The sequence below is a fragment of the Trachemys scripta genome, chromosome 6 (genome assembly GCF_013100865.1).
Source record: "Trachemys scripta elegans isolate TJP31775 chromosome 6, CAS_Tse_1.0, whole genome shotgun sequence".
In the NCBI taxonomy this organism is placed as follows: domain Eukaryota; kingdom Metazoa; phylum Chordata; order Testudines; family Emydidae; genus Trachemys; species Trachemys scripta.
Genome location: NC_048303.1, coordinates 23,256,031 through 23,283,776, shown reverse-complemented (window position 1 = coordinate 23,283,776; position 27,746 = coordinate 23,256,031). Strand labels below are relative to the sequence as shown.

At 40.3% G+C, this 27,746-nt stretch overlaps 1 protein-coding gene across 5 annotated transcripts in view; it reads right to left on the bottom strand.

The window, feature by feature from the left end:
• NIPBL (NIPBL cohesin loading factor) overlaps window positions 1-27,746 on the bottom strand; it is a 287,142-nt gene that overhangs the window by 11,662 nt on the left and 247,734 nt on the right. For all 5 annotated transcript variants that reach the window (XM_034774774.1, XM_034774771.1, XM_034774775.1 and 2 more), the window contains 11 exons: window positions 22,794-22,847; window positions 19,282-19,390; window positions 13,383-13,519; window positions 9,974-10,114; window positions 9,516-9,609; window positions 9,249-9,403; window positions 8,905-8,995; window positions 4,348-4,521; window positions 3,676-3,866; window positions 2,205-2,312; window positions 157-357 (listed from right to left, as the gene is read on the bottom strand). In XM_034774774.1, the coding sequence (XP_034630665.1) occupies window positions 157-357; window positions 2,205-2,312; window positions 3,676-3,866; window positions 4,348-4,521; window positions 8,905-8,995; window positions 9,249-9,403; window positions 9,516-9,609; window positions 9,974-10,114; window positions 13,383-13,519; window positions 19,282-19,390; window positions 22,794-22,847 (1,455 nt within the window). The remainder of the gene's footprint in view (window positions 1-156; window positions 358-2,204; window positions 2,313-3,675; window positions 3,867-4,347; window positions 4,522-8,904; window positions 8,996-9,248; window positions 9,404-9,515; window positions 9,610-9,973; window positions 10,115-13,382; window positions 13,520-19,281; window positions 19,391-22,793; window positions 22,848-27,746) is intronic.

Sequence of the window (27,746 nt, the reverse complement as noted above, 5' to 3'; positions counted from 1 at the left end):
CTATGGAAATAAAGTTAGCCAGGCCAAAATTCACCAAGTCTCAAAAATACATAAAGGAAGGACACCAACATTCATCATTTGAACTTGTTACGGTGTATTTTATGAAAAACTTATTCTAATTTCTTTTTAAATGAGGTACATTTATGTAATGCTTACTGCTGTGTCATCAAAGAGGTTGAGTAAAGAAATTAGAAAGGCTCGTCTGTGTTGACGGTTCCCTCTGATCATGGAGTATAGATGTGAACACAAAGCGCTGGAGGATTCATCATGCCTAAAGCCCCTTACGGGATTCTTTGGGCACATGTTGATTGCCTGTTGTACCTGGTAAGACATCTTCATACCAGCCACTGCTTTCATCTAAAATTATAAAATATTTATTTTTGTTTAAATTGTGGCTTTCAAAACAGTCACACAAAAAGAAAAATAATTTTGTCAAATTGAAAAATTTTCATTTGAAATTAATATCTTCCTCATCTTATTTTCAGTAGCCTCAAATTAAAAACACAATTTTCAAAACCCTACCACTTCCTGCACATTTACTCTTTTCCCATGATTTGCAGTAACCCTGATATTTATTGTAAAATTTAAGCTTTTTTTTTTTTTAAAGCCTCTAGCCATTCTGGGTGTGCAGTTAAATTTCCAAATAAACTGATGCAGCGTTGTTTTCTTGAGTTTGCAAATAGACCAAAATAGCTGTAAGAAAGGTAAAAGCAGTCCCATTCATGTCAAGGGGTGTTGAAATTGAAGTGTAATGACTGTTTCTCTATTAACTGCCCTAATAGAAGCATCCAGCTAAAATGATGATTCAGCAGAGCAGGCAGATATTTCATACATTTGAAACCATTTTCCACAGGAATAATGTTGAAAGTTGTAAAGTTTTCCCTAACTGAGTGTTCTACCGAATTTGAATTTTTGAACTTGCATATGTCTTAACCCTCTCGCTTCACTCTATGTGCACAGGATGACAAACACAAAATCCCAATTATCTGCATGTGCCTTAGTCTCTCAGCTGATTTTAGTTAAGCCCAGGATTTGTTCCAGTTTCAGTATCAACTGGATGCCTGACCAGCCAACGTACCCACCACTCCCTGTGCTTTGGCCTGTGCTTCTATCCCAGGGGTAGGCAACCTTTCAGAAGCGGTGTGCTGAGTCTTCATTTATTTACTTTAAGTTAAGGTTTCGCGTGCCGGTAATACATTTTAATGTTTTTTAGAAGGTCTCTCTCTATAAGTCTATATATTATATAACTAAACTATTGTTGTATGTAAAGTAAACAAGGTTTTCAAAATATTTAAGAAGCTTCATTTAAAATAAAATTAAAATGCTGATCTTACGCCACCAGCCTGCTCAGCTCGCTGCCAGCCCGGCGTTCTGTTCATCCAGACCGGCAGTGGGCTGAGTGTGGCCTGACCTCTGAAGCCCCCCACACCCCCAGAAGGGTGGGTGTGGGGGGCTTCAGAGGGCTGGGGGTGTGTGGAGGTGCAGGGCAGAAGGCTGGGGGTGTGGGGAGTTCAGAGGTCAGGGCAGAGGGCTGGGGGTGTGTGGAGGTGCAGGGCAGAAGGCTGGGGGTGTGGGGGGCTTCAGAGGTCAGGGGGTGTGTGGAGGTGCAGGGCAGAAGGCTGGGGGTGTGGGGGGCTTCAGAGGTCAGGGCAGAGGGCTGGGGGTGTGTGGAGGTGCAGGGCAGAGGGCTGGGGGTGTGGGGGCTTCAGAGGTAAGGGCAGAGGGCTGGAGGGGTGTGTGGGGGTGCAGGGCAGAAGGCTGGGGGTGTGGGGGGCTTCAGAGGTCAGGACAGAGGGCTGGAGGGGTGTGGGGGGTGCAGGGCAAAAGGCTGGGGATGTGGTGATCAAACAGATGATCACAGTTACTTGGCCTGTGATACTCAATGAGCAAGATACTATTAACAATTATAAGTAAGGGAGTTTTAAGGTTGAATGAAACACTTAAGAGCAAATATTAAGAACTAGGAATGCTTCCCATTTCTGATATTCTAAATCTTAAACTCTGAGAAAAAATTGCTCCTTCACAACTCTATCGTTTCAAATGAAGAGGTCACAACTCAATTCCCCAACACAGGTAGAATTAATAAACAGATAAACATAACCATATTCTCCAATTCCTGCAGTTTGGATTTGTACATTTCTAGACTCTTCAGAGAGCAGAGAATCAGCATTTTGTTTAAGTTATGTAATGTTAGAATTACATACATGAATGAATCCAGCATATTTTTTGTCTATTTCCACCAATTGCTGGTCAGCTTTGTTCCGCATAGAGGGCTCTGGATCTGTGCCCATAGCAATTAAATATGGCACACACTAGAAAAGAAATAGATGAAAATATACAAAGGCATTATACACCAAAAATGTATGTGGCTATGTGCGCTGCTGCATGCATATATTTATCTCACATTATTATTTATGTTAAATTGTTAATAGTTGAACTAGAATATGACAGCTTATGCGACTTACAGCTTAATGGCTTCTTTTAGGCAAGAGCACAAGTTATAAAGAGGGGAGATGATCCAAGGACATATTAAAAAATGAAAATTTATGCCAGAACACAGGTGGTATTCCCAGTATCTCTCTTCCACTGGGCCACACTCTAGGACCCCATACTAGAAAAATGAGGTGTTTTTCTCAATTTGTTGATCTATTTTAAACACCACTTAGCACTTATATTGACAGAGGCAGTAGTGTTTCAAAACATGTTAACAGTTCATGGTCCATCCTAGGTCCAGGAGACTCTAGGGTTGACACAACTCGCTAACACGTTTTGAAATATCAATGTCTGTCTACACCAGTTGCTGACAACAGAGTTAAAAGTGGTGTTTAAAAATTTAGAAAACACATTTGCTGAGCACACATTCAATTTCTGAGACTAGATAGGGCCTAGTAATTTGCCTCATGGCAAGCCTGAAACTTGGAAGCTATTAATATATTTAAAATATATGGGTCTCAAATAAATTTGTTACAGAATTTGGTCTGGGAATTATCCAGTTGAGACTTGAGATATTTCCTCAATATTTACCCAGAATTCTTCCAAAACAGAAAGGAGGATAAGAAAGAATCTGTAGGAGATTATGGATACAGGTAAGTAAATTAGTCTTCCCTTGTTAGCCACATCTCTCTAGATTTTCACTGTAATAGATAAAAAACACTATCTAGCTAAGGTGTTTCTTCACAGGTGAAGAAAATTACTTGAAAGTAAACTACAGATAGCCCTAACATTGGCTCGGAACTTCAATCCAATGTAGTGTTCTGTGGGGAAAGATGCTGGCAAAAGAATCTAATGAGTAGAATCTAAAGAAGACAGACCATGGATTTAAGTATGCCTGAACACTAACTGGGGTCTGATATCATATAATAGAAACCAGAGCACGCCATCATGCATTTAATAAGTGCTGCTTAAAAATTATTAAAAACTCAAATTTAATTTCTAAGCCAACAAAGGGTTAGTCTTTGGAATCCTGTTGGCCTTTTAATACAGAAGAATTCTAGACATCTGCTGTATGTAAAACAGCCTCTCCAAACAAAGTATCCCCAAAAGAAGCAACTAATGTAACAGATTTGGGGGGCCGGGGCGGACAACACACATACTGGACGTTTATCTAGCAGCCATGAGAAATTGAGATTCTCTGTGTAAAAGAAAAAATAAATACAACACATTAACATTACATACCTGAACTGGATGGATAAGACCCTGGTTTAATGTCAGTGCAATGACATTTAGAGCAAAGTGGCGTACGCTGGACTGTGCATGAAAGAAAGCCTCGAGAACCTGTTTGAGATAAAGTTGCATGATGGAGCTGCTCATCCCTGAGGAAATATCACCCATTTCTTTCAGATCCTCCTGTTTTGCTACTTTCTTCCCTGTAGAAAGGAACAAAAGCAACTGTTTGTGTCAAGATCTTCGGGCAACCGCTAACTTATTCTACTCTACATACTATTCCTCATATTCTTTATAACATATTTAAGCTTCAGAGTGGTACCATAACACAGCCCTGAAGATTTCTTGTTTTAGAATGCCTGAAAATTAACAATTTCAGAGAAGAATTTGATAATAGAAAAAGCAAAGCACTCATTATTTTAACTACAAGAATTTAAGTATTGCACATTTTGGATTTTTTTCCAGCAACTTAAAACTTGACGTTAAGAACAGAACTCTGTACTCTATACCTCTCAGTGTGACTGTGTATAAAAGATGTTCCTGAATTCTTTATCTAAGGTAATGTATGTATACATGAATAATTAGATCCCCAAAACCCTTATGAATCAGTTAAATTAAAAGGTTGTTTTCATGTAACAAAAGTTACATTTTGAATGCTTCCTTAATACAGTGCTCATCACTCACACTCTCTATCTGCCTGCTGCATACGCGTATCCTCCTCCTGTAGATAGGTTTGGAGATTTTTTAACACCTGGATTTTTAAGTTTACTGAGCTGTTCTTATCAGAGAGAATGCTGTTGTACAGAGTCTTCACCTCCTGCTCAAACATTAGACTTGGGTGTTGAATAAATGCAAATCCTGAAAGAAAAAAATAAGAAAGATCCCACTTGGTTGCCTTGCAATTACTGTGCTTACATTTTTCAAGGTAACTAGTAAAATCTTCCATCATACATATATGAACTAAAATTCAAAGAATCACTCAAAAACTGGAAACACAATAGAAGAATGTTGGAGAATCAGGATTTCTTGATTCTATTCCAGGCTCTGAAGGGGAGTGTGATCTAGTGCTTACACAGTCAAATACACAGCACATTAATTCTCAAAGGCAGCATGGCTAAATGAATTTTATTCTCAGCTCTGCTAGAAGTGACCTCATGCAATCAATCTCTCATTTATAACATGGGAAAATTATACATGTCCCTCCTATAATAGAAGTCTACGGTCTTGCTCAAACATACGTCAGTGGGAACACCGAGACTCAGACATATACAGACTCTAAAACCCTTTCTTAAAAACTATTATGAAGGAAAAGAACTATTTGTTTTCCTCCCCCCTGCCCAAAATGTGAAGAACTGGTCTCTTTTACTCAGTTGTGTGGGGTTTTTTTTGTCTTCTCCCCGTCACCCTTCACCGTCCTCCCCAATTTTAATCCAGAATGATGGACATCATCTGAGATAACATAAGTGGGTTTGGAGTACTGCTGATTTATAGCCTCACACAGCATCACAAGTGGCAGGGATGCAGCTTTCCTTTGAGAAGACTGAGAAATCTGCCATGTATTAGACCATTACTTTGTTTATTTGTCCTAACTCTTGTTGGTCTGTCCTTTGCAGGAGTGGCAGATGTTGAACATTCCTTTACTTCTTTCTGGCCACGGGTGGTAAAGATCTTTAATGACAGAGGATGTGGAAAAAGCTAATGTAATCAATGATTTTTCTGCCTCTGTCTTAATGAACGAGGTCAGCTCCCAGACTGCTGCACTGGGCAGCACAGCATGGGGAGAAGGTGACCAACCCTCGGTGGAGAAAGAAGTGGTTCGGGACTATTTAGAAAAACTGGACGAGCACAAGTCCATGGGGCCGGATGCGCTGCATCCAAGGGTGCTAAAGGAGTTGGCTGATGTGATTGCAGAGCCACTGGCCATTATCTTTGAAAACTCATGGCGATCAGGGAGGTCCCAGATGACTGGAAAAAGGCTAATGTAGTGCCCATCTTTAAAAAAGGGAAGGAGGAAGATCTGGAGAACTACAGGCCAGTCAGCCTCACCTCAGTCCCTGGAAAAATCATGGAGCAGGTCCTCAAGGAATCAATTCTGAAGCACTTAGAAGAGAGGAAAGTGATCAGGAACAGTCAGCATGGATTCACCAAGGGCAAGTCATGCCTGACTAACCTAATTGCCTTCTATGAGGAGATAACTGGCTCTGTGGATGAGGGGAAAGCAGTGGATGTGTTATTCCTTGACTTTAGCAAAGCTTTTGATACAGACTCCCACAGTATTCTTGCCAGCAAGTTAAAGAAGTATGGGCTGGATGAATTGACTATAAGGTGAATAGAAAGCTGGCGAGATCGTCGGGCTCAACGGGTAGTGATCAACGGCTCCATGTCTAGTTGGCAGCCGGTATCAAGCGGAGTGCCCCAGGGGTCGGTCCTGGGGCCGGTTTTGTTCAGTACCTTCATTAATGATCTGGAGGATGGCATGGACTGCACTCTCAGCAAGTTTGCAGATGACACTAAACTGGGAGGAGTGGTAGATACGCTGGAAGGTAGGGATAGGATACAGAGGGACCTAGACAAATTAGAGGATTGGGCCAAAAGAAACCTGATGAGGTTCAACAAGGACAAGTGCAGAGTCCTGCACTTAGGACGGAAGAATCCCATTCACTGTTACAGACTAGGGACCGAATGGCTAGGAAGCAGTTCTGCAGAAAAGGACCTAAGCATTACAGTGGACAAGAAGCTGGATATGAGTCAACAGTGTGCCCTTGTTGACAAGAAGGTGAATGGCATTTTGGGCTGTATAAGTAGTGGCACTGCCAGCAGATCGAGGGATGTGATCATTCCCCTCTATTCGACATTGGTGAGGCCTCATCTGGAGTACTGTGTCCAGTTTTAGGCCCCATACTACAAGAAGGACATGGAAAAATGGGAAAGAGTCCAACGGAGGGCAACAAAAATGATTAGGGGGCTGGAGAACATGACTTATGAGGAGAGGCTGAGGGAACTGGGATTGTTTAGTCTGCAGAAGAGAAGAATGAGGGGGGATTTGATAGCTGCTTTCAACTACCTGAAAGGGGGTTCCAAAGATGATGGACTATTCTCAGTGGTACCTGATGACAGAACAAGGAGTAATGGTCTCAAGTTGCAGCGAGGGAGGTTTAGGTTGGATATTAGGAAAAACTTTTTCACTAGGAGGGTGGTGAAGCACTGGAATGGGTTACCTAGGGAGGTGGTGGAATCTCCTTCCTTAGAGGTTTTTAAGGTCAGGCTTGACAAAGCCCTGGCTGGGATGATTTAGTTGGGAATTGGTCCTGCTTTGAGCAGGGGTTTGGACTAGATGACCTCCTGAGGTCCCTTCCAACCCTCATATTCTATGATTCTAATGAGTAAAAACAACAAATTGCAAAACAAAAAAGAAAATAAAAGGAAAAGGAAATAATGGAAGAAGAAAAGAATATACACCTCTACTCCTATATAACGCGACCTGATATAACACGAATTCGGCTATAAAGCGGTAAAGCAGCGCTCGGGGGAGGCGGGGCTGTGCACTCCGGCAGATCAAAGCAAGTTCGATATAACGCGGTTTCACCTATAACGCAGTAAGATTTTTTGGCTCCCGAGGACAGTGTTATATCGGGGTAGAGGTGTATCTGGAAAAACCCAGCATGAAACAGTGGAGGGGGCTGATTGGCTGAAGCCAAGGGAATCAAGGTTCTATAAAGTTGGTCTCTTGCACCTAGAAAAGTTAGTGCAGGAAAAGACTTAGTTCAAGAAAGAGCTCAGTTCATCCAATGGGTGGGAAAAAAAGGAAAGCGAAACAGGTAAGGATGGTCTTTGGTAGGGATAATTATTATCTGCATGAATGTGCACTGAAGTTTTGTTACCTGATCTTTTCTAAGCTAATCTGATTACTTTTTAAAAGGGATTTTAAATTTAAAGAAGTATTTTTGATATATAACTCTTTCCTCCACTCACTGATTTAAATGAGTCTACAACCCACAATTCCCTCAGAAAATTCTTCTTATCTTCCCTAATAAGTTTTCCTTTCTGCTTACTAATCCAAATGTTTCAGATGGGGGAGAGGGAAAATTTGCTATCTGACTATTTTCTTTTAAGAATTACCTCACCTTTGGTCTGCCTCCACCTGAAAATAAATTATTTGGGTGTCTTTAAGATTAACACAGCTCTATATAAAGTAGTACTCCTAAGAGGTTATGTTTGGTCTGCTAGTAAGGATTTATTATTTCCATACTTCTATGGAAGTACACATCTGGAGCAGAAAGAGTGTGGCCAAGCCTCAGACTCTTGTAGGCAAGTCAAAACTTGCAAGAAGTGGTAAACTTCTCGCTGGCCATTATCCAGAAAGGAACTGTCAGAGCCTATGTATGTTAATGCCTATTGACATCTAAGGGGACAATCCTCGGCTGTTGTAAATTGTCATAACTCCACTGACTTCAGCTGAGGATCGACCCATGATTGCATCACCTAAGACTTTCCCAGATGTTTTTGGCTTGCTAATAATCTTTTGAACCTCATGCCTTGGGGGTGTGAAACTCAAGAAGTAGCAGATTATAAACTACTTTCATTTTGAAAAATGATGGTACCATTAGTTTAGAAATCTGATACTCTTGAAGATTGTAAAGAATTATATATATATATATATATATACACACACACACACATATATATATATATATATATATACACACACACACATATATATATATATATATATATACACACACACACACACACACACACACACACCCCCAAGAAGGCATACACTGTCAAAATGTATTTTTCACAGGAAAGAGAAAAGAGCCCCTTTTTGACCAATTTGCTACAGACTATGTTCAAATATCTTCAGANATATATATATATATATATACACACACACACACACACACACACACACACCCCCAAGAAGGCATACACTGTCAAAATGTATTTTTCACAGGAAAGAGAAAAGAGCCCCTTTTTGACCAATTTGCTACAGACTATGTTCAAATATCTTCAGACATGCAGGGAAGTATATGTCTCTATGAACAAAAACATTAAAATTCAGAAAGCAACCAAAATTTGCAGATAATATTAGTTAGGTACATATCCCTTAAAAAAAGATGCCAAAGCTTTTTAAATGAACCAACTTCTTGTAAAAAAAAACCCCAACAAACTAAACATACTATCCCATGAGATACATAGTTATTGAATCAATTAAAAACAAAAAACCTTGGTAATTCTTACCTAAACCAATAATGGCTTTTGTTTGTACCTCTTCATCTGAATGTTTTGTAAAATACATCAGCAGTTCAAGTACTTTATCCTTAATGTTAACCTGGCCAAATTAAAACAAAAAATATTGGTGATTTAAAAACCTAATTGCAAAATGAAACACACATCACTGACACCAGAGCTTTCCCAAAATAAAACAAATTGTTGCAAATTACAAGTACAGTCAGTCTCACTGTGAAGACTTTACTTCACTGTTTCAAATTACCAAACCTATTTTGTTCTATTTACAAGTTACATTTTTTAACTTTACCTTTTTAAACACAAGACACTGAGAAAGTAAACACAGTGTATTTTACCTTACTGTTGCCTTTAAAATCTTCCTGATCAAAATCAAAATGGCGACACAATGCTCCAACAGTGAAAAGAGATCTAAGGAGTGCTGGTTTATTGGCTGTAAGTATAGTACTGTTTGGGTCTTCTTGGTGTTGACTTTTTAATTTTGAAAGTGCACCTAAAATAAGAGAAAAGATTTAATATAGCAAATACTGCACTCCTGAAATGACAAGCATAACCAAAACTTTTATAAAATTGTTTAATAATATATGCTCTGATATTTAACTTACCATAGTATCTATTAAAACAGGCCCATACAAATTTATAATTTTGAGTAACCTTGTTTACAACAGCCCCAAGACAGCTCACACAGTGCTGCACTACCTGAAAATAAGACAGAAAATATTTATAACATTTTATTTAGAAGTCAAGATAGAGATTTTTCAAAGCAGTCTAGAGATATAAAAACATATTATTCATTTAAAACTAATGGAAGATTAAAGGTCTAAATCTTCAAGACTATTTTGAAAATCTCAGACCAAGTACAAATAACTAAAGTGTAATAAGAAATACACAAACTCCGGTAGATCAAGAAAGTTCACAGGGATAGCCAGTTTTTCATAACTGCTATTCAAACATTACTAGGGAAGAAATGTTCATGCGTTCATCTTAAATAATTTCTACATATTTCATATCAAACTGAACCAAAAACATTAAATTCATATAAAAAATAGAAATTAAATCTTACCGTCATGCCATATTTGATTATAAGTTTCATGAGATCTTCCTCAATAGTGGCAAGGAATGTCTCACTCGGATGCTCCATCAATGGCACCACCAGCTCTAAGATTTTTGCAACATTGCAGATCACCATGAAATCATTTTGTGTCTGTAATTACATTTACAATGATTAAACATTTTCACCATTTTCCCTATATAAGAGCTAAGTATTTCTAATTTTATTTCAGGTTTGAGAATAACTTAATAAATCTCAGTTTTTCAGTAAAAGTATACACTGATATTCAAAGATCTAACTTTTCTCTGAAGTATGTTTTAGGTATGCTGTAGTACTTCCCAGTAGAAAAAGTTTGGCTAAGGGTTTAAAGACAACAATTTAAATTTGTTACCATGTTCAAAAGTATTGCTATGCTATGATCATCAAATTTGAACTGTTATCTTTAATTACTAATCCAGTACTTTTTCACTAGGAAATAAGTGAGTCCAGGTGAAATAATTGTTCTGTAAAGATAAAAGTTATTGATGTGAAAGGTAAGTTTTATTTTATGGTTAAAATAGTCTTAATATTGTCGTTGGTAATTATTTTGCAATTAATTATTACAAAACATTTCATGATATATCTTAAGCATAACAGGAATGCTGCCGCTTAATTTTAATTCTACACATAGGAGGAAATAAAGAGTAACAAGGTTTTCTGAATTTAAATATTTGATAACATATCATGAAAAAGGTACATACCTATATACCTTAATACATAGGTACACATCGTTTAATAAAATGTAACATTTTGATAACTGACATGGATTTAATATAGTTGCAATGGATAATATTCACCCCCAGACTCAGGGTCCATATAAATCCCTCTGTATCACTTAAGATCTCTAGAATGGCTGCCTGGGGTGGGGAGGAAGGGACTCTGGACCCTCTTTATGTTGCAAAGAGGTTCTCCCTTCCAGCCACTTATAGGATGGTATGGGAAGAGTAAAGATCTAGGGGGACTGCAGCGGAAGTTCTCAAAAGAGAAAGAGAAAGAACAAATGGGAGGATTTGGTTTTAAGAGAGAAGAGTAGGTGAAATAAAAAACATTATTTAAAGCTACTCAGCAAAGTATTAACTAGCTTCTTATTGTTTTCTCTGTTTAAAAAGTTACATAGATTTTCAAAAAGTAGTCAGCAGAAACTTTAGTTAGCAGGGACTTTAAAAGGACAAACAAAGAAGCTTGCATTATATACAATGAAGGAGGAGGAACCTGAACAGGGACTCCAGGAGAAGGTAACATGGTCAGCATGATAGGCTAGGAATGCAACCTAATTTATTTCAGCACTGAAAAGAGAAGAAATTTGGGGTTGACTGTACCAAGATACTCAAAAATGATACATCAGAACTGATGCTACTTCATCTTGACGCTTGGGAGTATTCCACACAGGCCGAGTAGGACTTCGGATTCTGACTATTGCTTTGGAGCTCTAGAATGAATCTTTGAACTCTTCTGGCTTGTCTGCCCTAGAGCAGTGGTTCTCAACCAGGTGTACGTGTACCCCTGGGGGTACACAGAGGTCTTCCAGAGGGTACATCAACTCATCTAGATATTTGCCTGGCTTTGCAACAGTCTACATAAAAAGCACCGGAGACAATTACTTGTTTTATACTGCTCTATATACTACACACTGTAATGTAAGTACAATATTTATATTCCAATTGATTTATTTTATAATTATATGATAAAAATGAGAAAGTAAGCAATTTGTCAGTAATAGTGTGCTGTGACACTTTTGTATTTTTATGTCTGATTTTGTAAGCAAGTAATTTTTAAGTGAGGTGAAACTTGGGGGTCCACAAGACAAATCAGACTCCTGAAAGCGGTACATACAGTAGTCTGGAAAGGTTGAGAGCCACTGCCCTAGTGAATGACCCATTGCTGATACCAGGTACTAGCAACAAGTGAAGATGAACTGGAGCTGAATGTGATTTAACTACAAGCATAGATAGACAGTGTTTAGGACAGTTCAGAAACCATGATTTAAAAAACCTGATCTGAAGAAAGGTTACTAGCTAGTGGGCCTAAAAGTAGTACACCTGCCATAGGTGAGGAATGTAGAGAAAAAATTCTCACAGCAAGTATTAATTGCCAGTTTACTTCATATGCACTAAAGTCTTTTGTTAACCCTTCGACACTAGAAGTTACAATTTCCCAATGTGCATCCTATTAATCACAATGGGATATGCTATAATTACCAGCTAAATGATTTTAGGATTCACCTCAAGCTGCATAACTGAAGCTTGTGTAGTCCACTGAGTAGATGTTGCAGCATTTAAATCCCCTCCACCCCACTCAGGACAGCTCGATATACTATTCAATCAGAAGAGACTACATCTCATCGTACAATACCAAAAGTACTTTGTAGATACTGCTAGATGACAGGCTTACTATCATGATGTCCTCCATCCACAGGCACGTGAATGGGGAAGAGACCTTAATTAACGATTAAGAGGACAACAGGATTTCTTAGATCAAAAGACCAGAAGTGAAATTCTGATGTCAGTGACAGAACTACCATTTACTCCAAAAGGGGCCAGGAATTCACCCTAGTAGTTTACACAAAACCTTATACAAACAGCAACATTCACAGTGGGTTCCTTGCCAACTTGCTAGCATAAGCAGCAATGTAAATGTAAAGCAAAGAAAGGGAATGGAGTTTACATATGAAAAACTGACAAAATTGGGATTTTTAGTTTTGAGGAAAAAAAGATGACTGAGGTGAAATGATTGAAACTAGCTAACGGTTACTATAATATTGAGCTTGATTATGTATTTGTGGTAATTGGAAACATCAAAAGCAGGATAAAAGGTTGAAATTAACAGGATAGATACATAAAATTGAACGGTGATCCAATATAGAGCAAATGGTGAATAAGTGGATTGAACTTTACAGGGGAATAGTTGCATTAAGTATTAATATGTTTATGCAAAATTGGATGACTATTTGAAATTTCATACCATACTGGCACATTGATAGTTTTCTGCTGAGGAGTATACAAGACTAGGAAGTAAATATTATTGAAATAAAGGTTAAATACATTTAAAATATAACACTCTTCTACTTGTTTCCTTTTTTAGTCCTTAATAAGTACGTTTTTAATTTTTAACAAAACCTTTGCAGTTCATCCTTTGAGAAGAAAGAAAGAAACCTTGAAGGCAGACTTTTCTCTGCATCCAATACTTTGGAAAAAACCACTCCTATTAGAGATCTATGGATTACAAAAGGTTCTCTCATATCTTCAGGACTGAAAACAGCCATGTAATAGAAATATTGTTGCTGTTTTTCACACTCCCACCCTCAATTTCATCATGCATTTAAGATAACCCTTGAGTTCCATAATTATTTAGATGAAAGAAGACTTTAGTTTCCTATACTTACACTACATTTAGTGGTAAGGTATGGCTGCATGGTCATGGCATGTTTGACCATTAGCTGGGGCCTGATTTTGCTGAATAAGAACAAAGTGGTTATGCAAGCTACCAAGCGACCAGAATTCACACCCTTGTTGTCAGAGTCTGCAAAAATTAGAAAATACATTAAGTATATTCAATTCAAGGACAGTTCTGTCAATAACAAAACCGGATAGTAAATAAACACAGCATATAAAAATCACTTTCACTGATAATGTATCTTTGAAAAAATGGCATATAAATTCCTCATTAGATAAGAAAACTTGGATTAGCAGACAAAAATGTAAGCACATTATCAAGAAAATATGTAAATAATAAGTAAAGCTCCTTTGAAGTTTTCATTAATTTTTAAACCACTTATTTTTCCAGGCCACAGGCTCAGCCAATGATTCTGTAATGAATGTAAAACAGAATAATGCAAACAAAACTTGGACTCATAACAAAAACTTTCCTAATATGAAATAATTTGTTTTGTTTTTAGGTCATTGAGAAGTTTCCACAAAATGTAACTTGGTTAATGAGATTAGCTAGTGAACATGAGTGTTCCTTTGAGCATTTTTGGGAAAGTTGATGATTAATTTTGGAGGTTTTTGCTACTGGATTTGAACTTCAGTAGATTGTGAGGTCCCTTGTAAACTTTCTAATTTCTGTACTTTGTAATCCCTTTGCACTATATAAATAGCTGCTTTGCTTCTAACTATGTGGATTGATCAGAGGGGAGGAAGGCAGGAACTACTCGCAGTTCAGCCATCTTACAGAATCATAGGACTGGAAAGGAACTGGAGAGGTCATCTAGTCCAGTCCCCTGCACTCATGGTAGGACTAAGTATTATCTAGATCCAGCCTAGGTGTTTGTCCAACCTGCTCTTAAAAATGATGGAGATTCCACAACCTCCCTAGGCAACCTCCAATGATGGAGATTCCCTAGGCAATTTATTCCAGTGCTTAACCACCTCCCTTGCTGCAATTTAAGCCTACTGCTTCTTGTTATATCCTCAGAGGTTAAGCACAACAATTTTTCTCCCTCCTCCTTGTAACAACTGTTATGTCCTTACTCAGTCTTCTCTTTTGCAGACTAAACAAACCCAATTTTTTCAATCTTCCCTCATAGGTCACATTTTCTAGACCTTTAATCATTTTTGTTGCTCTTTTCTGGACTTTCTCCACTTTGGCCACATCTTTCCTGAAATGTGGCGCCCAGAACTGGACACCATATTCCAGTTGAGGCTTAATCAGCACAGAGTAAAGTAGAAAAATTACTTCTCATGTCTTGCCTACAACACTCCTGCTAATACATCCCAGAATGATGTTTATTTTTGCAACAATGTTACACTGTTGACTCTCATTTAGCTTGTGGTCCACTATGACCCCCAGATCCTTTTCCGCAGTACTCCTTCCTAGACAGTCATTTCCCATTTTGTATGTGTGCAACTGATTGTTCCTTCCTAAGTGGAGTACTTTGCATTTGTCCTTATTGAATTTCATCTTATTTACTTCAGACCATTTCTCCAGTTTGTCCAGATCATTTTGAATTAGAATCCTATCTTCCAAAGCACTTGCAACCCCTCCCAGCTTGGTATTGTCCGGAAACTTTATAAGTATACTCTCGAAGCCTTTACCTAAATCACCGACGAAGAGATTGAACAGAACCGGACCCCACTCGTTATGTCCTTCCACAATGCACCAACCTAATAGTAGCTCCATCTAGCTTGCATTTCTCTAGTATTTTTATGAGAAGGTCAGGCGAGACAGTATCAAAACCTTTACTAACGTCAAGATATACCATGTCTACCGCTTCCCCCTATCCACAAGATTTGTTACCCTTTCAAAGAAAGCTATCAGGTTGGTTTGACATGATTTGTTCTAGACAAATCCATGCTGACTGTTACTTATTATCTTCTAGATGTTTGCATATTGATTGCTTAATTATCTGCGCCATTATCTTTCTGGGTACAGAAGTTAAGCTGATTGGTCTGTAATTCCCCAGGTTGTCCTTATTTCCCTTTTTATAGATTGGTACTATATTTGCCATTTTCCAGTCTTTTGGAATCTCTCCTGTCTTCCATGACTTTTCAAAGATAATTGCGAATGGCTCAGATATCTCCTCAGTCAGCTCCTTGAGTATTCTAGGATGCATTTCATCAGGTCCTGGTGACTTGAAGAAATCTAACTTATCTAAGTAATTTTTATCTTGTTCTTTCCCTATTTTAGCCTCTGATCCTACCTCATTTTCGCTGGCATTTACTACGTTAGATGTCCAATCACCATCAACCTTCTTGGTGAAAACCGAAACAAAGAAGTCATTAAGCACCTCTGCCATTTCCACATGTTCGGTTATTGGCTCCCCCTCCCCCCCCCCCCACACACACACCATTGACTACCCTGTCCTTGGTCTTCCTCTTGCTTCTAATATATTTGAAGAATGTTTTCTTGTTACCTTTTATGTCTCTAGCTAGTTTGATCTTGTTTTGCGCCTTGACCTTTCTAATTTCTAATACATACTTGTGTTATTTGTTTATATTCATCTTTTGTAATTTGACCTAGTTTCCACTTTTTGTAGGACTCTTTTTTGATTTTTAGATCATTGAAGATCTCCCGGTTAAGCCAGGGTGGTCTCTTCCTATCTTTCCTATGCAGTGGGATAGTTTGCTCTTGTGCCCTTAATAATATCTCTTTGAAAAACTGCCAACTGTCTTAAATTGTTTTTCCCATTAACTTGCTTCTCATGGGATCTTACCTTCCAACTCCCTGAGTTTGCTGAAGACTGCCTTTTTTAAATCCATTATCTTTATTTTGCTGTTCTCCCTTCCACCATTCCTTTGAATCATGAACTCTACCATTTCATGATCACTTTCACCCAAGCTACCTTCCACTTTCAAATTCTCAACCAGTTCCTCCCTATTTGTCAAAATCAAATCTAGAACAGCCTCTCCCCTAGTAGCTTTCTCCACCTTCTGAAATAAAAAAATGTCTCCAATATATTCCAAGAATTTGTTGGATAATCTGTGCCCTGCGGTGTTAATTTTCCCAACAGATGCTTGAATAGTTAAAGTCCCCCTTCACCACCAAGTCCTGTGCTTTGGATGATTTTGTTAGTTGTTTAAAAAAAAACCTCATCCACCTCTTCTTCCTGGTTAGGTGATCTGCGGTAGACCCCTATGATGACATTTATCGTTACCCAGAGACTTTCAACAAGTCTGTCTCCTGTTTCCATCTCAACCTCAGTCCAAGTGTATACATTTTTAATATATAAGGCAACACCTCCTCCCTCCCCCCCACCTATGCTTCCTGAGCAAGCTGTACCATTCTATACCAATATTCCAGTCATGCATATTATCCCATCAAGTCTCTGTGATGCCAACTATGTCATAGTTGTGTTTATTTACTAGCATTGCAAGCTCTTCCTGCTTATTCCCCATACTTCTCGAATTAGTTTACAGACATCTAAGATACTGATTTGATTTCTCCCCCAAGTTCTGTCTTGTGGAGCTGTAGATAAAAACTTTCATTCAAGGCTCTCAAAGCACTTTGCAAACACTATGTCCGACAGTCTACTTGTGAGATTTACCTTTCCTCACCAAGATAGCAACATCAAGATCTTCTGTATAGGAAAGGAAGGGGGAAGGTGGGTGGGTGACAGGAAAACTGGAAACATTTTTGTGATTTATATGACATGCGTTCTAACCTAAACTTTGACACATACTATGTGACCTTGAGCAAACAGCTTAATCTCTCTGTCCCTATGTTTTCGCATCTGTTAAGTATAGATAATAAAACATACCTAATTAATAGGTTGTGACACTAAATTACTGTTTGTAATGTACAATGAGATTATTGGATCAAAGGCACTGTTATAAAAGGAAAGTATTATTACATTTGTATAAATACAAAGCATCTGTCTCTCTTCCCTTCATAATCATAATAATTCCTTCATACAACATTTAGAATTATGCAAACCTTTCAGCCCTTTTCTATCTATCTTTTTACAGCTGTGAAAATCTTACCCCATACGCCTGATTCTGGTTTCCACTAAGGCTCTTTCATATTGCTTTGGCAGTATAAGTGGCCCTTAAAGCAACCAAAGTAGTACAAACTTCCAGAATAGTGTATGGGGGTCTCAATGCAATGAGAATCTGGTCCTATATAGCCTTTGTGATTATGCTATGCATACTCTGCTGTGTAAACCACCGTGGATATAGTTTACGATGTCTGCAAGCTGAAAGGGGCTATCGGAAAACCAAAGCATTAATTGAATTAACATATTAACTAGCTGTGGATTTTAAAGATGTACCTTTCTTATCTGGACAGGGTTGTGGGACACAGAGGCAGAGTTAAAATTACTTATATAGCTTCTGGTTGCTGTATTTCCATATTTTCAATGTCTGTGAGGAAATGCTTTTAAGAACTATAAAGTTCTACTAAGGATTTCCCCCATCCCTTTAAGCTATTGATATGTATTTACAACCTTACATCCAGTTTAACCAAGTTTAGGAATGACTAGGAATAATAGTACTATTACTAATAACAAATATAGCGCTTTATATAATCAAAAACCTTTAGTAACATTATTCAACACTCAGAGAGATTAAGTAACATTAAAATCCCCATTTTAGATAAAAGGAAATGAAGTACAGGGAGATTATGTAATTTGGCCAAGATCACACAGCAAGTCAAAGTTGGGAAAAGAACCCAAGAGGCACTGACTCAATCCAATAGACCAGGCTATCACTTAATGAGAGATAAAACAACCTAAATGAAGTATGTGCAGCAACATCTACAGCTAGTCTGTAAATAATCCAAACATTCCCTATTACTCTAACAAAGCAAAGCTTCTTACTATTTCAAGTTGTATCAAAAGCTCGCCAGCTGGACTTTAATATACATATTAGGTAATTTTGTCACAAGCTATAACCTTCATGAAAAAATATAAGAAATGAAATTTATAATTTTAAAATACTTTTAAAGATAAAGCCTAGTATTTAAAGAGTATATCTACAATATATGTCCAACAGAAATGCACACAAAAATTACTTAACCTCTCTTTCACACAAAATGTGAAACTCAAAGTTACCATTTTTCCCAAATGGGAGTTATCTACTCAAAGATTTAGGAGCTCTAAATGGCCACAAGACCAAAGACATTTCTTAAAAATCAGGTATTCCGCTTGGTAAAAAGATGCTAAAAATGGATTTATTATCACAACCATGTGTGGATGAAAAAATAACCTGTGGTAATTTATACTGTCCTGTACATCACAGATTCAGAATCTAAGACCAGAAGGTACCTTTAGATAATCTAGTCTGACCTCTGGTATATCACAGGTAATTAAATTTCTCCCAATTATTCCTATAATGAGCCTAATAAATTGTGTTTCACTAAAATACATCTTCCAGAAAGGCATCCAGTCTTTGATTTGGAATCCAGTCTTGATCAGGAATTGGAGAAGCCACCTTTTCCCTTGATAGTTTGTTCAATCAGATAATCCCCCTTGCTATTAAAAAATTCTGCCTTATTTCTAATTTGAATTTATCCAGCTTAAACTTCCTGCCATGTCCTTGTTATGCCTTAGAACAACATTCTATATTCACCAGTGTGATAGAACCAGAAAACAATAGCATCAGAACAATTTTAATGAAGGAACAAAAAATTTTTCAAGTGACAAGAGGAAGATTTATTGTAATAGTAGTTAAAAGTCAATTTAATCATAACAAAGGAAGCTTTAATTTAAATGTCTTGAGACAATCCTTGTCTTATCCACTACTGTCCTTTTTAAACAGAACTATAGATTTTTACAAACAGTGTAGGATTTCATATATTTAATAACAAAAAATACATTAATACTATTGGATTGTAAGTAATTACATTACCTGCTAGAGATTCCTCATATTTAAGAATGTGCTCAACCAGATTATCAACAAGCTGAGTACAGGCTTTCTTCACAGGTTTATACGAGGCATCTTCTTCTGACTTCAAAAGCTATTGCAGACAGAAAGACAGGAGATGATTAAGATTTAATATAAATTGCAATACACTGAATCGTTCCAATAATTTGTACTTCAATGTACGTTACATTTGTAACAATTATCATAGAAGGAGGATTTCATCATGCATATAAAGTTATCCAAGTTCTTCCTAAGAAGCCCTGAAAAGCACTTTGTGGAGGCAAACAAATAAACTATTTAACAAAATAAATATTACATTTGAATGGGGGATATCTAGGACCAAAGCACTACAATTAAAAGAATTAAGGGGTAGGGCAGTAAGCATAGCTCATTCTCGAAGTTTAACAAGCGTAATACTATCTACCTCAGTGATAAGACAATGTTCAAAATGTTAACAGAGTCATGTTCCATTGTCTTTGTCTTTTCTCACTCCCCATTACTCAGTATTCACTTCCTGATGCCTGAATTGGCTTTCTGTTGTCCACATGCCTTATGTGTGACTTGTAAAGGGGCTGTCCTGGTGCAATATTATAATCTGTTTTGATTTGTTTCTCCTTACACCTTTCAGTAGCGTAAGAACATAATGGCCATACTGGGTCAGACCAAAGGTCCATCTAGCCCAATATCCTGTCTTTCAACAGTGGTCAATGCCAATTGCCCTAGAGGAAATGAACAGAACAGGTGATCATCAAGTGATCCTACCCCTGTTGCCCATTCCCAGCTTCTGGCAAAGAGAGGCTAAGGACACCATCCCTGCCCATCCTGGCTAATAGCCACTGATAGACCTATCCTCCATGAATTTATCTAGTTCTTTTTTGAACCCTGTTATAGTCTTGGCCTTCACAACATCCTCTGGCAAAGAGTTCAACAGATTGGCTGTGTGTTGTGTGAAGAAATACTTCCTTTTGTTTGTTTTAAACCTGCTGCCTATTAATTTCATTTCTTGTGTTAGGAGAAGGAATAAACTTCACTTCCTTAAATTTTAAGAATGAGACACTGTCTCATGGCCCTCATTAGTGATTACACCAACCACCTCCACTTGCATTCATAATCACATAACTGCTGCAGTTGCTACAGAGCTGTTTTCTGTATGGAAAAAGTAATATTATGAAAGTATCAAGACCAAGATTTGGAAAAAATGGGCAGTCTAACTTTGGGCTCCAAGTTTATATTTCAGCACCTAAACAACTGGCCTGATTTTAAAAAATGTCAAATATTCAGCTCCCATTAGTGTCACTGAAGCAGAGAGGTGCTCAGCACTTTTGAAAATCAGTTCAATTGTTCAGGCACCAAAATATGGACTTGGAGCTTAATTTTAGGCACCCATTTTTGAAAGTCTTGGTTTTAATGCAGATGAAAATACAGAGGAGAATGCAAAAACATGTGACCAGCCAGCTCTCTGGGGATTTCAGATGGTCCATGTATACTGCAGTAAGACCCCATGCAGTAACAGAAGAAATGCAGTCACTAGTTATCACTCTCAACAAATACAAAAAATAAAGGGAGTAGTTACAGGCTGGGATTTTCAAAGGGCCATAAGAAGTTAGACACCCAAATTCCACTGAAATTAAATGGGGACTGGGCACCCAACCTGCTTAGGTGACTTTGAAAAATCCCAGCCACGGTCTTGAAAATGGGCTAAAAAATCTGACCCCAAGAACTAATAACTAGTCAGCTCAATGTTGAGTAAATATAACAATAAATAAAGCCAGCATCTGGACAGGACAATGAAAAACGCTCTTGCTCGGGCAGTACCATCAGAAATGGACTGAACTGTTCTTCCTCTATACCCAATTCAGAGCATCTGCTCAAGGGTGCCCTAGAGGGGGAAAAGAGATGAAGTCTCCCTTTCGAAATGGGTGGGTTATATAGGTGGGTATGGGGCCAGGTTCTCCAACAGGGCCAGCAGAACAGATCCAACGGGTGCTGCAGAGGGCCCCATGGTGTGGGAAACCAGTGGCTCCTCTGCTGTTGTGGAGGAGGGTAATGCCATGATGCCAGTGGTCTTTTGGGATACTCGTAGTGGCGGTAGGGAATCTGCTGCACTCGTGCTCCATCCGAATCCTCCGAGGACGCCGGTTCCAATGGCAGTACCACTGGAGCCGGTGGAAGCATGTAAACCATAGGAAGATGTGTTGAAACGTCTTGACTGTGGTATGTCCTGAGTGGGAGATCTGGCCTCCCTAGATGTGGATGGTAGTGGAAGGCCACTAGAGTACACAGTTCATGTGGCTCTGGTGCTTTCTCTAATCTTCCCGATGTTAATGATACTCATTCCATAGCCAGAACCGGTGCCCGAGTGGAGACTTTCCTGAAACTGATGAATCTGGTCTTAAGGGAGGCTGACGTTGACGGTGTGTGCAGCTTGGTATGTCATACTGGCGGATCTGCTGGTTTGTGAGGTTTTTTTTGTCATGCTTGTGCGTGTTGGAGCACACTGCCTCCCCGTGGCTGGAACTCTTGGAAGGCACATCGCCATTCTTTGGTTTGGAGGAAGACTTACTGCCATGCTTATGTGCATGCTTCCTTACCTCCCAACTAGGCCCTGGCATGGGGTCCCTAGTGGCAGTACCACCGGAGCTGGACGTGCACTCCTGGCTGTCTCAAACTGATGTTGGGAGGGTGGGATTCCCTTGGCCCCTGGTCTGCCTGAGGCCTCGTGGCGACTTCCATGAGCTACTTCTTAAGTTGGAGAGCCTGGCCTTCTTAAGTACGGCTTGGGAAAGACAGATATTACATTAATGGGCAGGATATTACAGGGCAGGAGGCACAGATTTTAAATCCTGGTGTCTTTGGCACTGTCCAGTACCCATGTGTGGGTACTTGGGTGAGGAATAATAGTAAACAGATTCCCCCTAAGTCTCAGTTCTACTATAAATATTACTAAAAGTTAAAACTATGTTAAAACAGTAAAAACAGCAAACACTACAAGAAAAAAACTAACTATATACTATTCCAAACTTTTTAATGTGCATCATACACAAGAGGACACTAATAGCTCCGACTTGGACCATGAAGCAGTGAGAAGGAACTGGAGACGCGGTTGATCTGCTCAGCCCTTTATCACCTCGGACGAAATGGTGAGGCGAGGTGAGGCAAGGACGCATGCCCGGACCCGAAAGGAAAGTACTACTTTCAAATTCTCCAGCTTTGGACGCATGGCATGGATGTGTAAACCCTCAGTGGAATACTATAGGGACCATTACTTGAAGAAGAACTAGTTTTGGGTACAAAAGCAGTGGCAGAGGAAGGATACAACTGTTAAAGTCAAAAGGTTGTAACAAAAAAGTCAAGAGAACGTTAGATTTTCAATTCGGATAACAGTATAAAGAACTATTCTAGAAGTTTGTGGAGTTACATTTTAGCCCTAGGTTCCATGAAACATGTTAAGATTCTTTTGACATTTGTGAAATGAGTCTTTCAAAACTATTACTTACATTTTGAAGAAGTTGTTCAAACCAATCATATCCTGTATCTCTACAAGCTGCAACCTAAGAAAGAATATTTGGAATAGATTTATAAAAAGAAATCTGAAGAAAAATGTAATTGTAGTATTTCAACACAGGTTTAAATTTAAACTATGATAAGTATTTTTCCTTTACTAAAATTATTTTAAATGGTAAGATAGCAGCAACAGGAACTATGTCTTCTGCATGTGATGTTTTTTCAGATTTTAGATGCTACTACAACCTAAATTAAATAAATCTAAAGTTTTTACTTCAGTTGTAAGGTCACTGTCAGATCAAATTTGACCTAAATTTTAAATTTTGTGAAAACTAGTTTTTGCAAAGCTTAACAGCTAATAAAATATATGACATATTTCAACTGCCCGAAAATGCATTTTTTAAACAGGCCCTATAGGATTTGCCATCATTCCAGGACTTTTAGCTCATGAGAACCTGAAGGTAAAATTGACTAGACTAAAGAAAATGTAACCAATTAGTCTCTTTTTATTGTCCAAGATCAAAGTAATGCATAAACTACTGTTTAGTATAAATGCTGGAAAGTAGATTTATCAGTTTTAAGGTGTTAATAGTAAGATAAACAAATAAATTTATTTTTAATTGATCATGATTTTTAAACAGTATCCTTTAAAACAATACATTTTACATAAGGGCATCGGACTAGATGTGACTTCCTGCATCACTGAGTCAATCCTGTGCTATTGCAGGCAACCCTGTCATACAATCCCATTCATACACTGATCAAGCTCCATCTTAAAACTAGTTAGGTTGTTTGCCGCCACTACTCCTTTTGGAAAACTGTTTCAGAACCTCACTCCTTTCATGGTTAGACATCTTTTAATTTGCAGACTACATTTATTTATAGCTAGTTTACATCCATTTGTTCTTATGAAAATATTGTACTATAGCTTAAATAGCTCTTCTCCCTCCCTGATGTTTACTCTCCTGATGTACTGATAGGGAGCAATCTTATCCATTCTCTGCTTTCGTTTTGCTAGACTAAATGACCCAAACCCTTTTAGTCTCCTCTCATAAGAATGGCCCTCCTTACCCATGCTCCTCCTACTAGCACTTCTCTACACCTGTTCTAGTTTTTAGTCATCATTCTTGAATATGGGTGACCAGAACTGTACACAGTATTTCAGGTGTGATCTTACCATTGCCTTGTAAAATGACATTAACACCTCCTTATCTTACTCCTGAGGGCATTCTTCGCCAAAAAATTAAAAATTCTGCAAGTTTTATTTGTCAATAAATAAACGCAGAGGCTCCAGCATGGCAGGGGGGAGCATAGGCTACTGGCTGCACAAAGGTGAGAGATCACCCCACCCCGGGACACGGACTCAGCGGTGAGGGGGCACCCAACCCTGACATAGCACAAGGCCTGGGCCTGCCCCAGAAACATCTTGGGGTCCTACCCTTCTGCACCAGATGTGGGACAGGCAGGCTCAACCAGGCAGGATTCAAGTGTGAAGGGGTTCGGTGTGGGGTGAGAGGGTTCTTTGTGGGACAATCTGGATGCAGCAGCTCAATAGGGGGCTAGGTGTTAGGGGATCTGGATGCACAGAGGCTCGTGGGGGGATTCCAGGTGCAGGGGCAAGGGGACTCTGCAAGGACTTCCAGGTGAAGGTGGTTGCGGCTCAGCAGAGGGATCTGGGAGTGGGGGTCTCAGCGGGGGAGACTAGGTGCTGTGAGAGTGAGGCTTGGTGGGGTGGGAGTCTGGGTGCAGCAGGTTGGGGCAGGGGCGGCTCTATGGTTATTGCTGCCCCAAGCACGGAAGTCAGGCGGCTTTCTACGGCACGCCTGCAGGCGGTCCGCTGGCCACGCGGATTCGGCGGCATGCCTGCGGGATGTCCGCCGATGCCGTGCCTTCAGCATCCCCACCACCGAATTACCGCCAAAGCCGCGGGACTGGCGGACCTCACGCAGGCATGCCCTAACAGCAACCAGCAGGCTGCCCCCCGCGGTTTGCCGCCCCAGGTAACCGTTTTTTCTTCTTCAAGGGCTTGCTCATGTCGATTCCATTCTAGGTGACTTACAAGCAATATCCCTGGAGGTGGGCTCGGAGTTCAAAGTCATGCGGCTTGCAACACTGCTCTACCAAAGCCAGTGTCATCTCAGGCTTGCTGGGTAAGCACATAGTGAGATGTGAATGTGTGAATGGATGACCAGGTGACGGTCCTGCAAATATCTGGAATTGGCACATGGGCCAGGAAGGCCGCTGCCGAGGCTTGCGCCCTAGTTGAGTGGGCAGTTACAATTGCAGGTGGAGGCACTTTCGCCTGATGACAGCAAAACCAGATGAAGGCGGTGATCCATGATAAAATTATCTGGTTGGACACTGGATGACCTTTCATCCTATCCGCCACCGCGATGAATCACTGCATCAACTTACAGAACGGTTTGGTCCTTACGATATAGAAGGCTAGTGCTCTCCTGACATCCAGGGAGTGAAACGTACGCTCCTCCTCAGACTTATGAGACTTTCAGAAGAAGACTGGCAAGAATATGCCCTGGCTCATGTGAAACTGCAAAACCATGTTGGGCAGGAAAGCTGGGTGCAGCTGCAGCTGGACTTTGTCCTTGAAAAACACCGGATAGGGAGGCTCCCAGGTAAATGCCCTAATCTCGCAGACCCTTCGTGCAGACGTTACCACCACCAGGAATGACACCTTCCAGGAGACTAGAAGAAGGGAACAAGAAGCCAACTGCTCGAAGGGAGCTCTCATGAGCACTAGATTCAGGTCCCACAGAGGTCTCAGACATGGGGATAGAGTCGTTCCAGACCTTTCAAGAACCGGACCGTCATGTCATGAGTGAAGACCTACTCTGGAATGGGGGGGTGAAAGGCTGATATGGTGGCCAAGTGGATCTTAATCGATGAAAGGGAAAAGCCCTGAAGTTTGAGATACAGAAGATAATCCAGGATCGACAACAGCGACGCCTGTTCAGGCCTAACCCCTTGGGTCGAGGCCCAGCACCTCAGTCAGGTAGGCTGTTTTGGTGGAGGGCTTTTTACTCCCCAGTAGGACCTGCTGGACATGGGCCAAGCATTCCTGCTCATTCAACCACACAGCAATTAAACTGTCAGGTGCAACACTGCTAGACTCAGGTTCAGGAGACTGCCATGGTTCTGGGATAGGAGATCCGGCCAAAGAGACAGCTTCAGTGGGGCCGTCACCGACAGGTCCAGCAGCATGCCGAACCAGTGTTGGCGAGGCCAAACCGGGGCTATCAGGATCACTTTGGCCCTGTCCTGCTTGATCTTCATGAGGAATTTGTCGATCAGTGGCACTGGTGGGAAGGCGTACATTAGAGCCCCCGAACATGGGAGTAAGAAAGCATCTGACAAGGAGCCCCTATTGATCCCCCAAAATGAGCAGAGCATGTGGCATTTCCTGTTCTGACAAGTCGCAAAGAAGTCCACTTGTGGAGATCTCACTTCTGGAAGATCATGCTGACCACCTTGGGGTGGAGCGACCATTAGTGGCGAGACGAGAAGGTTCTGCTGAGGCAATCTGTTAATATGTTCCTGCTCCTGAGGAGGTGCGCTGTCACGAGATGAACTTCAAGCTGCACACAAGTCCCAGAGCCAGACAACTTCCTGGCAAAGGGCTGACAACCTGGCTCCGCCCTGCTGGTTGATATAGAACATTGTGGCAGTGTTGTCCATCAGGACTTGAACCACTTGCCCTTCAAGTGGGACCAAAAAAACTGACAGGCCAAGTGAACTGCTCTAAGCTCCCTGACATTTTGTGGAGGGAGCGGTCGACCTACAACCAGTGGCCTTGTGTCCTAAGCTCGCCCAGGTGGGCTCCCCAGCCCAGGTCCGAGGCGTTGGAAACCAGGGTCAGCGACGGGGACGGAACTCCCTCCAACACCGATCTGGGGTCCAAGCACCATGCCAGTGACGACCGGATGTGGTCCAGCACTTTGACTACCAGGTCTAGGTCATGCCTGTTGGATGTAGATCAACGCCTGCCATGCCTGCAGCGGCTGGAGATAGAGCCAGGTATGACGGACCACGTAAGTACAGGATGCCATGTGGCCTAACAACCTTAGGCAAGTGCGGGTGGTAGTGAGCGGGTTGCTCCTTACATGGGAGATCACATCCGACATAGCTAAGAAACAAGCCTCTGGGAGGAAGACTCTGGACTGCATGGAGTCAAGGACTGCCCCTATAAACTTTGTTCGTTGCACTGGTATGAGGGTCGATTTCTTTTTGTTTACTAACAGGCCCACAGGTGGAACACACCAGATCAAGACTGCTCTGCACTTGATCCCGTGACCTGCCCTTGATGAGCCAATCATTGAGATAAGGACAGACCTGGACTCACCAATATTTCAGGTAAGCAGCTACCAGGGCCATGCATTTTGTAAATACCGGCGGGGCCGAGGAGAAGCCAAAGGGTAGCACTGTGAATTGGAAGTGACGCTGGCCCACCATAAAATGGAGGAACCATCTGTGTCCTTGGAAGATGGAAATAAGAAAATAAGCATCTTTCAAGTCGAGAGCAGCATACTAGTCTCCTGGATCCAGGGAGGGGATAATGGAGGTCAGAGAAACCATGCGGAATTTCAACTTCTTGAGGTATTTGTTGAGTCACCGAAGGTCCAGAATGGGTCTTAGGCCCCCCTTTGCCTTCAGGATTAGGAAATAGCAGGAATAGAATCCTTTCCCCCTCATTTCCCAAGGGACCTCCACTACTGCTCCCAGCTGCAGGAGGTTGCTGACCTCCTGAATGAGAAGTTGCTCATGAGAAGGGTCCCTGAAGAGGGACGTGGAAGAAGGATATGAGGGGGTTGGATTGGCCGAGAATTGCAGGGTGTAGCCCAGAGATACAATTTCTATCACCCAGCAGTCTGAGGTAACTAGCGACTAGGTTGAATGGTAGGGATGAAGATGGTTAAGGAAAGGATGAGGCA